General features: G+C 34.4%; 3 protein-coding genes across 3 annotated transcripts; 1 reads left to right on the forward strand and 2 right to left on the reverse strand.

Moving 5' to 3' along the window:
• Nucleotides 1–1,110: 1,110 nt before the first annotated feature.
• On the forward strand, nt 1,111–6,240 carry LOC103493183 (uncharacterized). The gene is made up of 6 exons (XM_008453845.3): nt 1,111–1,277; nt 1,355–1,438; nt 1,574–1,658; nt 2,346–2,434; nt 5,690–5,801; nt 5,922–6,240. Exons 1-6 carry the CDS (start codon nt 1,236–1,238, stop codon nt 6,149–6,151), a joined length of 642 nt encoding a protein of 213 aa, XP_008452067.2. The 5' UTR covers nt 1,111–1,235; the 3' UTR covers nt 6,152–6,240.
• On the reverse strand, nt 6,194–8,566 carry LOC103493184 (GDP-mannose 4,6 dehydratase 1). The gene is made up of 2 exons (XM_008453846.3): nt 6,945–8,566; nt 6,194–6,545 (listed from the first exon to the last, which is right to left on the reverse strand). The coding sequence occupies exon 1, from the start codon at nt 8,097–8,099 to the stop codon at nt 6,984–6,986; it is 1,116 nt and encodes a 371-aa protein (XP_008452068.1). The 5' UTR covers nt 8,100–8,566; the 3' UTR covers nt 6,194–6,545; nt 6,945–6,983.
• Nucleotides 8,567–11,226: 2,660 nt separating this feature from the next.
• LOC103493185 (peptidyl-prolyl cis-trans isomerase Pin1) lies at nt 11,227–13,613 on the reverse strand. The gene is made up of 2 exons (XM_008453847.2): nt 13,133–13,613; nt 11,227–11,617 (listed from the first exon to the last, which is right to left on the reverse strand). The coding sequence occupies exons 1-2, from the start codon at nt 13,374–13,376 to the stop codon at nt 11,493–11,495; spliced, it is 369 nt and encodes a 122-aa protein (XP_008452069.1). The 5' UTR covers nt 13,377–13,613; the 3' UTR covers nt 11,227–11,492.
• Nucleotides 13,614–13,761: the final 148 nt, after the last annotated feature.

Consider the following 13,761-nt stretch of genomic DNA (forward strand, 5'->3'; position numbering starts at 1 on the left):
GGAAACAAAACACTAAAATACAAAAAGATGAAGAAAATAAAGACGATAAATCTCTCTTTTTTCTTGAGCAGGAGTAAATCATGTTATTTGTAATCAAGCAATCATATTATTTAATGACTACTCAATAGTATTATTTATTAATGCTAAACATTACAAATTAGATAGTAACAAGTCTTCTTGGCCTGAAGTATTTTTTTTCAATCCCCTATGGTTAATAATTAATATGCTTAGTTGTTATTACTTATATCGATGATAAACTAGATCAATACAACGAAATATAAAAAAAAAAAAATTACATCAAATATTTGACCCTTCTGTTTATTTCTTTTAGTAGTTGTTTCATGCTCATTTGTTCTAAAATACCATTATATTAGAATATGAAAATCAGTAAATCAACGAAAACTCAACATAAGAACGAACGTAATTGACAACAAATAACCCTAAATTTCTAATACAATGGATAGATATGTAATTGAAAAGGTCTATCAATTATTAGCACGAGAATGCTCTCTAATATTGTACTAAAAATATTATATAAACAATACATATAAAGATTGTTGCTAATAAACATAAAAATAATACCCAACAATAAAATGTCACACAGATTAATACATAAAAATTGTTCATTAACAATAAACATAGAATCGTTTGTTAAGTGATTGTATATGATAAACATAGAAATTGTCTTCTCATGCTTTAAACTTAGCTTACACAATCTATCATCAACTACAGGACTTGAGATACGATAGAAATTGTCTATCAATAGGAATTATCTATAAGGGAAAGAAGTGTAGTAATAAAAGATATTAAAATAATTGAATCTATGACTCGAGTGTGTTTGACCAAAAGACTTCGAGAGTGAATAACTATAAAACTACTTATTAGTCAAAGAGTTTGTGGACTTAACCAATAAAAAATATATCAATTTTGTCTTTTATTAATTTTGTAACTTCTTACTATTAGTTATTTCACACTTATCTCAAATAACAATGAACAATAGAGTAAAGGTATCAAATATGCAAACTGTTTATTTGTGGGGCATATTTACAAATATGACAAAAAAATTTGTTACCGTCGCAATTATCCAAATTAAATAATTGAAAAACTGACCCGGTTTGAGCTTGAGCCGAAACCCATTTTCGGACTTAGTCGGGGGGCCTTCGATCCGCTGGGTTTTTCCATCCCCTTGATTACATCGGAGGTTTCACTGATCGGAAACTTGAGAATTTACAAACATGGGGGCTTCAGAATCCGCACTCTCACGCTCTCTCTCAACGGTATTGCTTAGTTTCTTCATTAACTCTTTGCATTTCTCACTTATTTCTCTTCTTAACATCTTTTGTTACGCCTGAAGAGGTCAGCTGATGTAATCTCCACCGTGTCGGAGCGATCAGAAGCTGTTGATCCCATCTTAGAGAGGCTCAAATCCCTTCAAATCGTAAGTTCAGTTATTATCTCTCTTCAATTTCCCTTTTCGTTTGAGACTTTCTGATTATTACACTTAATTTCTTTGAGTTTGTGGGAGTTGGATCTGAATTTGGAATTTTATTTGGATTTTTTTTTTCTATTGTAGACAACACCGATATTGCAGTCACCCCCTACGGAAGGTAGCCTGACAGATATCTTAGTTAGAAAACCGCCCTCTTCTTCAAATGCTGGTAGGATTCTTAGGGTTGAACTTATTGTTTGTTTAGTTTACCTAAATGGGTTCTTTAGGTAGCTCGTAGCTGTAGATGAATATATAAGCTAAAAGCAGTTGACACATTTGTTCATTTTCTTAACTGGGATTGGTAAATTAATTTGAAAAATAAAAGAGTGCTTCACCTCCTTCTGGAATTTTTTACTGTTTGTACGTTATGAATTATGCATCCTTAATCCTTAGGTTCTATTTTTTTATTTTTTATTTTAATTACTCCATAGATTCTATCTTGTAAAATTGAAGCCCTTACCTTTAGGAGAGTTCTCTATCCAGACTTTTCTTTTTGTATACGTTCGTATTCTTTCATTCTGAAAGTGTAGTATATATTTATGTGCATATATAAACTAGTCTTAATCCAAGTCAAACAAAAACTTCATTATGTAGAATATTTCATTCAATTATGAGCCTTCAATCAATTGTTAATGTTTTTGGTTAGGTAAATGAACAGACCATTTTTCTAATTTTGGTTTCTTTCGTAGCTTGAAATGGAGATCATTGTGACTATTTCTTAGCTAGTTAGTGTTAGCATTCCTATAAAAAAGTTATTGCTATCATATTTATCATTTATGTGTCATGTTATGGCATGTCAATATTTTTTCTAACAATGATGCTTGACCGTTCTTTTTTCTTTTTCAATGCAATGTAGTTACTGTGAATCCCCAAGTGCTTTTGGAGCTCTTCTCGATATACCGTAAGTGGCAGGACGAAAAGGTCCAAGAGATCAACAAAAATCAGGTTTGTTCTATTGTGAAATATTATGATTTTTGTATGATGAATGCAAATGGTTGTGAGTTAAGGCATCTTCATTCCCTTTTGTTTCTATATTTATCGTTCCCTTTGAATAAGTCATTACTTTGAAACTCACTATATGCCTACATTCAGGATCTTGTTGCTCATGGTCACAAAGTTGTACTTTATTCCAGCTGTTTTGTTTAATTGCCTCACCACTATAGTACAGATAAACCAAATTTCAGAACTACTGCTGAATCTTGTAGTTTTTTATTTTATTTTTTAGATAAAAAACATGAAATAGGGGAAGCCCCAACACCTAAAGGTGAGTACAAAAATTGCGCTGATTAGAAACTAAAAAGGAGAGACTATAGTTCTTCAAAGGGTGCCCGCATTTGCACCAGTAAAAAGCCATAGACAAAACAGTGTCAGAAAAGGAAGTGAAAGAGGAAGAAGAGTCCCTAAAAAGCTGCCTATTACGCTCGCTTTATGAGGACCAAAAGAAAGCTCGTACAATAGCCATCCAAATAGTCTTCTTGCTGCCCAAAAGGGGTGTCCCACCAATAATGATTCCAGGATGCCTTTATATTAGGAATCCATATAGTCTTCTGCTGAATCTTGTAGTAAAGATGATAATATTGCAATTAAATGCTTTTCTTTGCTTTACGACTTCATCTAGAGGCTATAGCTCCCTTAAATGAGCAAAGTATTCTGTCCTGATATAGTTTGAAATGGGCAATGTTTGCCATATTTAACACTTGCAGAATGCTCAATCCATCTAAAAACTTCATTATTCTTTTCACTCTAAAAGCCCCACAAAAATCACATAGCCTGGTCTACCACAAAATAAAAATCTCTTTTCATGAAAAGGGAAATAAGTTGAGGCTGAAGCAACTTCTGATGTGTCTTTGGCTAGTCTAAGCAGTAGAAAGGGGGAAGATGTTTTAGAAGAAATGACCCCATAGAAGACAATGCTGACCCTTTGACAGGATTCCACTAGTGTTTCAGAGAAGATCGGCAATTAGTGGGCCATATATATTAGAAAGCATGGAGGAAACTGATGCTAAAAATGAAGACATAAGCAAATGACGAAAAATCTCCACCTTAAAGTTCATTAGGTCCTTGAAGAAATGGAAATTATGTATTAGACCCATCTCGACAAAAGGCAGTGTGGCAGTAAAGAGGAAATTTAGGGATATTTTTACTCACATAAAGCCCTTAGAAGAGAAAATTGAAGAAGAGGGTATTAATGTAGACATGGTTTGAATGATGAAACATTGTATGGCTATGAACTATAAGTAGACCTTTTCAAGGAGAAGATACGCTATCAGAGAATAACCATGTAATTTCTGCCTCCCATGAATCAGTATTGAGGTAGACATGAACCACGGTGTTTCCTTATGAAAGTGATATCTTGGAACATCAAGGGCTTGGTGCTCCCCAAAAAGTGCTCTTATTAAAGTTGTCAACAAGAGTAAGTTGGGCATAGTGATTCTCTAAGAAACCAAGTTAAAGACGATTGGCAGGAAGATTATTAAGTCCCCCATTGAAGGATTCAGAGGAAGCTTTTTGCAGAAGTCTCAAATGACCTTTCTCGCTCCTCTTATGATTATAGCAAGTCCTTTTTAGATTGGAAGGCCTTCAGTTTTTTGATTTAGAAGTTTGTTATTTTCTCTCTCTCTCTCTGTAGTTTTCTCTCATGTACCTTCTCTCTCTCTCTCTCTTCTTTTTCATTTCCTTTTGAGAGCATGTGTCATTGAACAATTTCTTACGCTGTGTTAGAGCTTCAGGAGGAGTTCAAATTATGTGGAGTCAGAAAAACATCAGGGTTTTTGATTTGGTGCTGGAATCCTTTACAATTTTCATTTGGTTGTCGTATAAAGATGGCTTCAAGGGTTGGTTAACCAGAATATATGTGCCTTCTACTCCAAAGAGTAAAAAAGAGTCATGAAAGAATTGGCAGATCTTTACGGTTTGTGTATGGATCACTGGTATATTGGTGGAAATTTCAAGCCAGTCAATCGGCTTACAGAATTCTGAGAGCCTTAGAGGAGGCTGCATCACCAGAAGCATGAGACAGTTTAGTGCTCTAATTGAGGATTTGCCCTTGCTGACTTTCCTTCAAGGAATAGTACTTTCACTTGGTTTGCATTTAGAGGAGCTCCTAGCTACTCGTATTCTATAGCTTCTATGAGTTGGGTTGATTATGTTAAAGAGGTGGATTTGGTCAGGTTCTCTAGATTCTAGAATGGGTTCAATCATTATCCCCTTTTTTTTTAGGTCCTGGCAACTGTAAATGGGGTCCTTCCGCATTCCATTTTGAAAATATCTGGTTGGATCACTCTCTAGAAATAGCAAAAGTAGAGGTCTGGCGGAATTCTATGTACTTTCAGGGTTTAGCCAGGGTGTGCGTTTTTATGGAGGAGTTGAAAGGTCCGAAAGGTTTCCCAAGGGGCTGGAATTCAACCTATTTCTTGTTTGTCGTGTATTCTCTAAGTTTTTCTTGAATTTTTCCATTCAAGATATTTGTCTGAATTGGGAAGCTTTTATATTTTCTACTTGATTTCAATTTGTATTGTTTTGTTGATGTTGTATTGCTTCAAGTATTTTTATTTGTAGCTTGTATTTTGGAGCATTGACTTCTTTTCATCAATGAAAAGTTATTTTTGCTCAAAAAAAAGCCCGTCTCTTGTTTGTCACCAACTTACCTTTTGTAGCTATTTTATATGTTCTATTTTGTACAGTTGGATCCCCTTTCTGTGGACTTGATTTTTGCATGTTCATTCATTTGCTCATTTTTTCTCAAGGAAAGTTAATTCTACGTTTCTATCTAAATTTTCGAAGTTCTATTTTATGGTAAATCGTTGAGGGGATTACATTAGTTAAGGTCCGTTGGATGGTTGCAGGCATTTATTTCACTAAAGGGACCTTTTATGGGGTTCTTTTCAGTCACATCTTGTACTTTCATTTTCACATTCCTTGATGAATTTGTCGTCTACATACATTTTGTTTTTAAAGAACAATCTAAAATCTAGATGCAGTACATATTTTACTTTGACTTGGCTGAGCGTTAATGAGAATCAACTCCGCCATATCTAAACTACCGGAATCTCAAATTACAATTTTGTAGAGACATTGATCAGAAAACCATATTATTCTTGACAGCTATTTACCACACTGCTGACTTATTATGGTTCTTCCAGTTGAAGAATTGTAAGGACTGTTGTGCAATGGAACTTAATTTGGTGATAAATGTTGTAGGAAGATATTGAGAACAAGATCGAAGTCGCAGATGCTTTGGCTGTTAAACTTCTTCAACGCTTAAATTTTTCTGTTTCTGCAGTTAAGTCAGCTTCCCAACATCTATCAGAAGGTAACGATACAGTTCCTTTTCTTTTTTTCATTCTATTTTAGAAAAGATTGGTTCGCCAAATGTTAGTGTTCTACAAAGAAAATGTACTATTGTCTGCCTTTGGATATGTGTGATGTGTAGTTCACTCACTGGAAGTGGAAATCGGTGAGCTTAAGGGAAGATTGACAGAGGTTATTAGTAATTGCGATGCATTATGCAGAAGAATTGCCTCAGAGGGTCCAGAGTCTCTTCGGTCATCTATCAAGCCATTTGTTCTCGCAACGGCCGACACAGGGTCGTCTTGCAACTCATCTTCTAAACAAGTAGCTTTGGATACAGATCCACATCCCCAAGAACCCAAATTAAATTGATTCATTATTGGAAATCGTTTTGTAATTTAGAAACAAAAGCACTCACATTGCAAAAAATGGTATATATAAAAATGCCAATTCTTGATAAATTGGTTTCTTTTTCCAGCATTCATCCATTGTCAAAATTTGCTGTTTACAGCAACATTAAGCTGTCAAGAAAATGTCCTAAAGCAGTGTCCCAAAATCAAAATCTGGACCGCTGACCGTAGTAGCCTTTTTGAAAGGAGTTGGCTCCCACTAAAATCGCCACCGGCAGACCGATCAACCAACCAGCGGCCCAAGGCAGAGGCAACAGCCACATTACGAACTTCTCCTCTCTAGCCATTTCGTCCCCTGGGAGTTCCCCACCGATGTCACCTTCTCGTCTTGCTTGTTAAGATCCATCTTCTAGAGCCTGAACACACCACGTGACCCATTTTAATAAATCACATTGATTGTAAGATGGTACTGTCGGTGCTTTCACCTAAGCTATAGCCTCAATTTTTAAGTGTTTTTTAAAGGTTGATTTGTCTAAAACTCCATTTAAAAATAATGCAATCACGAATTTTGGATTCGTGAGAAGAACACAGATGGGAAAACAAAAAAGAGGTAGTGTAGTGTATTTATTAATAACATTTTTGTGCCACATGTTGAGTTGAGAACAGATGCAACAACTGATTGTGAAAGAACATTATATAACCTTAAATAACACAAAGAAAAACAGAGACAACGAATTCTGCAGATCAAAACTATATTACTCTACTCAATAAGGTTGCATTTGAAGAACGTTACGATAGGGGAATTGGCAGCGTACAATGGTTGTTCTTGGTTGGTTCTATCTGATCTGAAGCAATCAAGGCTGTTGCTGTGCATCCATATAGCCAGCGTCAACCAATACCTTCTCTCGCTTGGCTATTTCAACGTCTTCATCCACCATCATCTTCACCAGTTTCTCAAATCCAACTTTTGGTTTCCATCCCAATACCCTTTTCACCTTGCTTGCATCACCCTTCAGATTATCAACCTCCGCCGGCCGGAAGTATCTCTTGTCGATCACTACATGATCTTTCCAATTCAATCCAACATATCCAAATGCCACCTCTAAAAACTCCTCCACCGTATGTGATTCCTCCGTCGCAACCACGTAATCATCAGGTTGATCTTGCTGCAGCATCATCCACATCGCTTCCACATAATCCCCTGCAAAACCCCAATCCCTCGACGCCTGCAGATTCCCCAAGAACAGCTTGCTCTGCAGTCCAATCTTGATCCGACCTACAGCTCGTGTGATCTTCCTCGTCACGAAATTCTCTCCCCTGCGTGGCGATTCATGGTTGAATAGTATCCCATTACAAGCGAAAATCCCGTACGCCTCACGGTAATTAACAGTATACCAATGCGCAGCGCATTTCGCTGCAGCATAAGGAGATCGAGGATGAAATGGAGTCGTCTCCGACTGAGGAGGCGGCGTAGACCCAAACATTTCAGACGATCCCGCTTGGTAATATCGAATGTGGCTACGACCAGTAGCAGCAATATGAGATCGAACAGCCTCAAGCAAACGGAGAGCACCAGTGGCAACAACATCAGCAGTATAATCAGGAATTTCAAAAGAAACAGCAACATGAGATTGAGCTGCGAGGTTATAAACCTCATCAGGAAGAATAATATCAAGCCATCGACGGAGAGAGGAGGCGTCAGTAAGGTCAGCGTAGTGAAGCTTCATTCGTGCCTTATTAGCATTGTGAGGATCGATATAGATGTGGTTGATTCGTTGAGTATTGAAGTTGGAAGATCTCCGGATCAATCCATGAACTTCATAGCCCTTATCGAGAAGGAACTCGGTAAGGTAGGAACCATCCTGACCAGTAATGCCAGTAATTAAGGCCGTCCGTCGCTTCTCCGCCGGTTCAGCGGCCTTGCCATTGGTATCGGAGGTAGATCTGGTACCGTCGGCTATGGAAGCCATTGATGAATGAATCGGATCTGGGAGAAATGAGAAGAGAAGAGAAGAGAAGAAAGAAAAGCGAAGAAGGAAGAAAAGGGTGAAGCTCTAATTATAGTAGCCGCGTAAAGGAGAAGGGGTTTGAATCCAGTGTGAGCGAGTGGACACGCACCTTCTTGCTATACATACCTGAGCTACCCAATCAAAACCTGCCACCTCAGTTCTACATTGGGTAATATAATCTTTCAATATTTACTATTATTATTTTGGTCAATACTCTATATGTCAATACAGTCCAGTTTGATGCAATTACTATTGAGTTTTCCAACACTTGGTTTTGTAAATGTGTTCACAATTATGCTTTTAAAATCTTGCTTTCATTTTGGTTTACTTGTAAATGCATTTTATGTTTACATCTAATCTAATACATGTGGGTGTAGTTAAGCACTTTCTTCTTGGTGCTTTAACATGAAGAAACCAAAAAGTCTTGAGTAGAATATGTCATTCATATTCAAATTTGATCATGTGTGAATGCTTAGTTGTAGATTTGTTTGGCTTTGTTCACTATGTTGATTTTGACTTTAGTTCTTGTTTTTTTTTTTTTTTTTCATATTTTGTTTTTTTTTTCAAATATGTATTTAGGGGAGGAGTAAAATCAAAGTTCCAACTTTTAGAGAAGAAAATAATATTAATTAAAGTCTGCTAAACTTTAGTGTCTGTACTTTCAAACTTTAAATTTTAGTCTCTAGACTCTTAATAGATCTTAAATTTAGTCTTTATTACTACTTTATTATGGATTTGTCCATTACCTTTCACGTATGGTAAAAATATATTCACATATTGTGATTCTTTGCATGAAAATTATTACTATTATATAATCAATTTCAATAAAAATTCATTTTAAGGGATTAAACTTAAGATTAAAGTAACAAATTTTAAATTACAATGACCAAAATGATATTTTAATATATTAATTAGGGATATGATAAAACTCCTTTCTATACATACATAGATTTAATGTTTTAATTTATTTGTGATAGAAGTCCTTCGATTGCATTGGTCAACAGTCAATTGCGAAACTTATACATTTGTTTGTGTTTAGTTCCACTAAATTTTGATTTAGTAAAAGTTGATGCAAGATCCCATACACATAACTTACGATATAAGTAAGAGAAAATTTTCTAAATTTACAATATAAGCAAGTTGTCCAATTGAAACCCACAAAGCAATCTGAGTTAAAAAAAAAACAAATTTTATAGTAGAATATTACAGGTGATAGATTGCAATACACTGCTATTTGTGTTCATCAACATAAAAAAGTAAACTGTTATGACCGATCATATACAAACTATGATATTTTATCGTATTTATAAATATTTTTAACAATATCATCATCTAAAATAACTTTTCCTTTTTAAATTATATAGATTTAATTTAGCCTAATAATGAAAAATATCCCTCAAGTATGTAATTCTTTTCTAAAAGTCTCATTTTAAAAGTTCCAACAGTACTCTTAAAAAAGTTAAAATAATTTACCATTAGTTTAGAATTAAAACAGTGAGTACTTTATTTCAAAAAAGTCCTTCAAATGAAACATTCAAATGTTCAATTTTAATATTTATATTTTAAATCAATCTTACATTTAGTCGGTAAAAGTTAAATTTTATTGAAATTGACTAAATAATAATAATAATAGTTGTTCATAGTATTAAATTTAAAATTTCTTGTAGACTAAAATTAAAATTTTAGCCCATAACCGTTGTATCAAGGAAAAACGGCAATAGATATAAAAGACTATTGGATCTTTCTATATCGTAACAAAAACAAATAATAATCTATTACAGTATAATTCATATAAGATATGATATTTTAGTATATCGGTAGATACTTTATAAAGTTTTTTCATGTAAAATAATAAATCTGTGAAAAATATATTTATCAGAAGAAATGTTCTAAAAGAGTTGCTTTTTAAAACCATGAGCAACACAAGTTAAAAGAAGAATTTCTCTTTAAAATCCAAAGCAGTTCGTAAAAAAAGCAAGAATCAACAAGAAAGGGTTTAAAGGAAAAGATAAAAGGAACATTTAATATAAACAACACATTGAGTTTGATATATATTTGAATTTTAGATGAAAGTATATTCAAGAGGTACTTGAACATGTAATGTCTTTGAATAATACACAATCTTGTATATCAAACAATATGTGTAAAATAAACTATGCCATACCAATAACGATCTTCTTGAAGCATTTTGACTTTCAATTAACAATATAAAAGAAAATAAATCATATCTCCTAAATGAATATCAACCAAAGTGAATGAACAAGATTTGAAAATAGAATTAAATATTCTTAAAATTTCGAAATAATTGCAAAAACTAAAAACATCAAATCTCATTTTTTACTATAATCCTTACCAAAATAATAATAATAATAAAGAAAAATAACAAAAATAATAAAAACATATTTATAACTCATAGAAAAATAGGTATATTCTTTTTTTTTAAAAAAAAAAACCCGTAATGCCATTCGCGAAATTTGACAAAATATTTATAGAATATGACAAAATTATATTTTTTTAAAAAAGAAAAAATTATCAAAAATGTTAAATTTAACAAAAACAAAAATTACAAAATTTCTGATACCGACATACATTTATGGATAATATTGATAAACTACAATAAATTTATCCATGTCTATCATTAATAAAATCTAAAGTTTTGTTATCATTTGTAAATATTTTAATTTATTTTATTATATTTAAAAATATCTTTTGTCTAAAATTTTTTAACCTTTATTAATTAAAGTCAATTAATATTTCATCAAAATTTCAAACTTATCTTAAGAGTTCCTAAGTCACATGAATTGCAATGTCATCAAATTTAACCGTTATCAAAAGAAAAGCACTTCATTGTACTTTAACCTAAATAAGCCTTTATTTTAGAAAACAGTTCCTAACACAATTCAGGTAAATTTCTATTTTTCATTTTTCAGGAAGAAAAGGAAAAAAATGTTACCAAAAAGTCCATTTTCTATCCTTTCCAGAACAATAACCCAAACCAATACGATGACTACGAGATCAGATGTTTTGAGAACCTCATCACAGTGTTGAACTAAAAAAACAAGTATAGAGTACTAATAGACACGAAAAATTGAAAAACCACAACCAGTTTTAATGTTTATGTTGTCGCGTTTACAAAGGCAAAAATTCAATGGCATAAAAAAGCATCGAACTTCAGTGTCACCGAAACAGAGTAGCTATAACCAAATCACATGGATTATCAAGAGAGTATTATAGTAAGAAATTCGTGTGGCCTGAAGCAGAAGAAACAAATCTTACTTGAACAACTTTGATTTGGCTAACGGCCGAATGGGTTAAATGCTTCATAAGTGAAGCCATGAGATTCATGAGAGAAGTTTAAGCAGTGCGCTTGATGATGTGAACTCCACTGTCGGTATCAACAATGTCGCTTATCTCTCCAACCTTGAGGGCAAATGTTGCTTCTTCAAATGGCTTCTGCATCTGGCCACGCCCAAAAGGACCTGTAATAACATTTTTGTGTTGATCGTTTAGATGCATTCTATATTGTGTATGATAACCTAACCCATACAAGCACAATTGCTAGGATAAAATATCAGCTATTAATGAATAAAACATCACGACATATCCTTCTGATCCTAGAAATTGTCGAAAGACCTCCTATTGAACGCCAAACATAATTACTCTTTGGGAGTTTATCGGCTGGGCTTGTAGGGATGAGTACATAACTACAAATTTCTAGCAGACACAAGCAAAGGTGGAGAAAAAAACCAAGCGGAGACAAAATATATTAAGAATATAAAATTTTCTCTTTAATTCTCTCTTACTTGAAAGGTTAAGTATAAGAAGAAGAAGAAGAAGACCCAATTTTAACAAAAAGAGAATTGTTTTTTTTTTTTTGCCCTAGGGGGGGGGGGGGGGTTCATTTGCTGGAAATGATGTCAGACTCGTATGAGAGTAAGCTTTGATTTAAGTTCATAGACCTCATAGAATTCCAAAGAGAGTTTCGAAGTGCTAATGTTCTTGCTTGTTCCTAAATATATGAGAAAAGCTGAAGATAGATTTTCCCATTGGATGTTGGTTTAAACAATTGACAGCACATAAACAAAATCCATTTAACTAAAATCAAGAACTGATTAAGTCATCCTTTCATTGGTTTTCAAGTAAAATGGTCCACACAAAATTCATCAAAGTGTATCAACCTAGTTCCAGGTTCTAAAAGTAAGAAGATAACCAAATCTATCACAATCATGTGGTAATTCCTCGAGCATCAACAGGATGATAGTAGCTTTTTCAGAAAGTAAGTAAAGAAACTGAGATATAATACGGTTCCTCACTCACAGAAATAACAATTCAACAAAAACAACGAAAATAAGGGAGTGGCAGGATATAATCATACTCAAGGGTATTCTGTCCTACCAAAACGAGATGAATCCCACACTTGAATGAAGCAAATACATAAATATAGACACATATCCCCAGTAAAATCCAACCGAGATTAAGATATTCTGTTTACATATTCAACTATTTGAAACCTAAATCTTAAATTTTCAACAAATCAAAACCCAAAGACTACGGCCCTTTGATAATCATTTGGGGCTTTAAATTATTAGGTTTTGAAAATTAAACTTAAACACAACTTCCCCAAAAGGTTTTTTTGTGTTCAATTTTACTTTTTACAGACGTTCTCAAAATCCAAGCCAAATGAAGCGGGTTTTAATTTCTGCTTCTGGAATTTGGCTACCAATTCAAATGTTTGTTTCCATGAGAAAGACAAAAGCAATTGCGAGCAAACCAAAGTAGAAAACTAGTATTTCATCAAACGTGAGCCTAATATTTCTCACAGTTAAGTCTAGGGCTCAAGGTTCAATGCATGATAAAGTGAAAACAACCTGATTCCGGACTGAAAATTACACGAATCAGACAAGAAATGGGGAATAAAAAGTAACAAGTACGCAACGATCAGAAAATCAAGAGAGAAAAAAAGGAGCCAAAATAAAGGAGGTTAATGAGCGAACCTAGATCGCCGCCACGCTTGGCAGAGCTGCAGTCAGAGATGCGAGTAGCAATATCCTCAAACTTAGCCTTGCCGGAAATGATGTCGTCTCGAATGACAGTAAGCTGAGAGACGGCACTCTCACGAGTGGTATTCTTGATAATTCTGCCTTCCGGATCTTTCCACGAAGCAGGACGTCGCGAACCTTGGTGCTTTATGAGTATATGCGATGCCCTAACCTGACCAGTGGGCGCCGAAGAGGACATCTTGTTTTTCTTGCTGCTGCTACGCTTTTCCTTCGCAGTTCGATCCGTAGAGGAGATCGAATGAGCCGATTTCTTCCGCTTGCGATCGGAATCTATTTTGTCAGCCGGAGAAGAGGATCGGTGGCGCCGCCCTCGCTTTTTCTTTCACTTGGATTGGTGGAGCAGATAGTCGCGAGCTCTCAACAATGGTGTGGGCAATGATACAAAGGGAGGTGGAAGATATTTATATTATTTATTTAATAGATATTTCCCCAAAAGTGGAGAGCCTTTTCCCCTGCGGTTCACTACTGCTAATCATCCCATCTCCACCGTCCCTTTCGGTGCTTATCAAATATCTCAACGGTTGGAGACTTTTGGGAAAGTAAAACTTTGCAAATTTGTACAT

This window comes from Cucumis melo, chromosome 7 (genome assembly GCF_025177605.1).
Source record: "Cucumis melo cultivar AY chromosome 7, USDA_Cmelo_AY_1.0, whole genome shotgun sequence".
In the NCBI taxonomy this organism is placed as follows: domain Eukaryota; kingdom Viridiplantae; phylum Streptophyta; class Magnoliopsida; order Cucurbitales; family Cucurbitaceae; genus Cucumis; species Cucumis melo.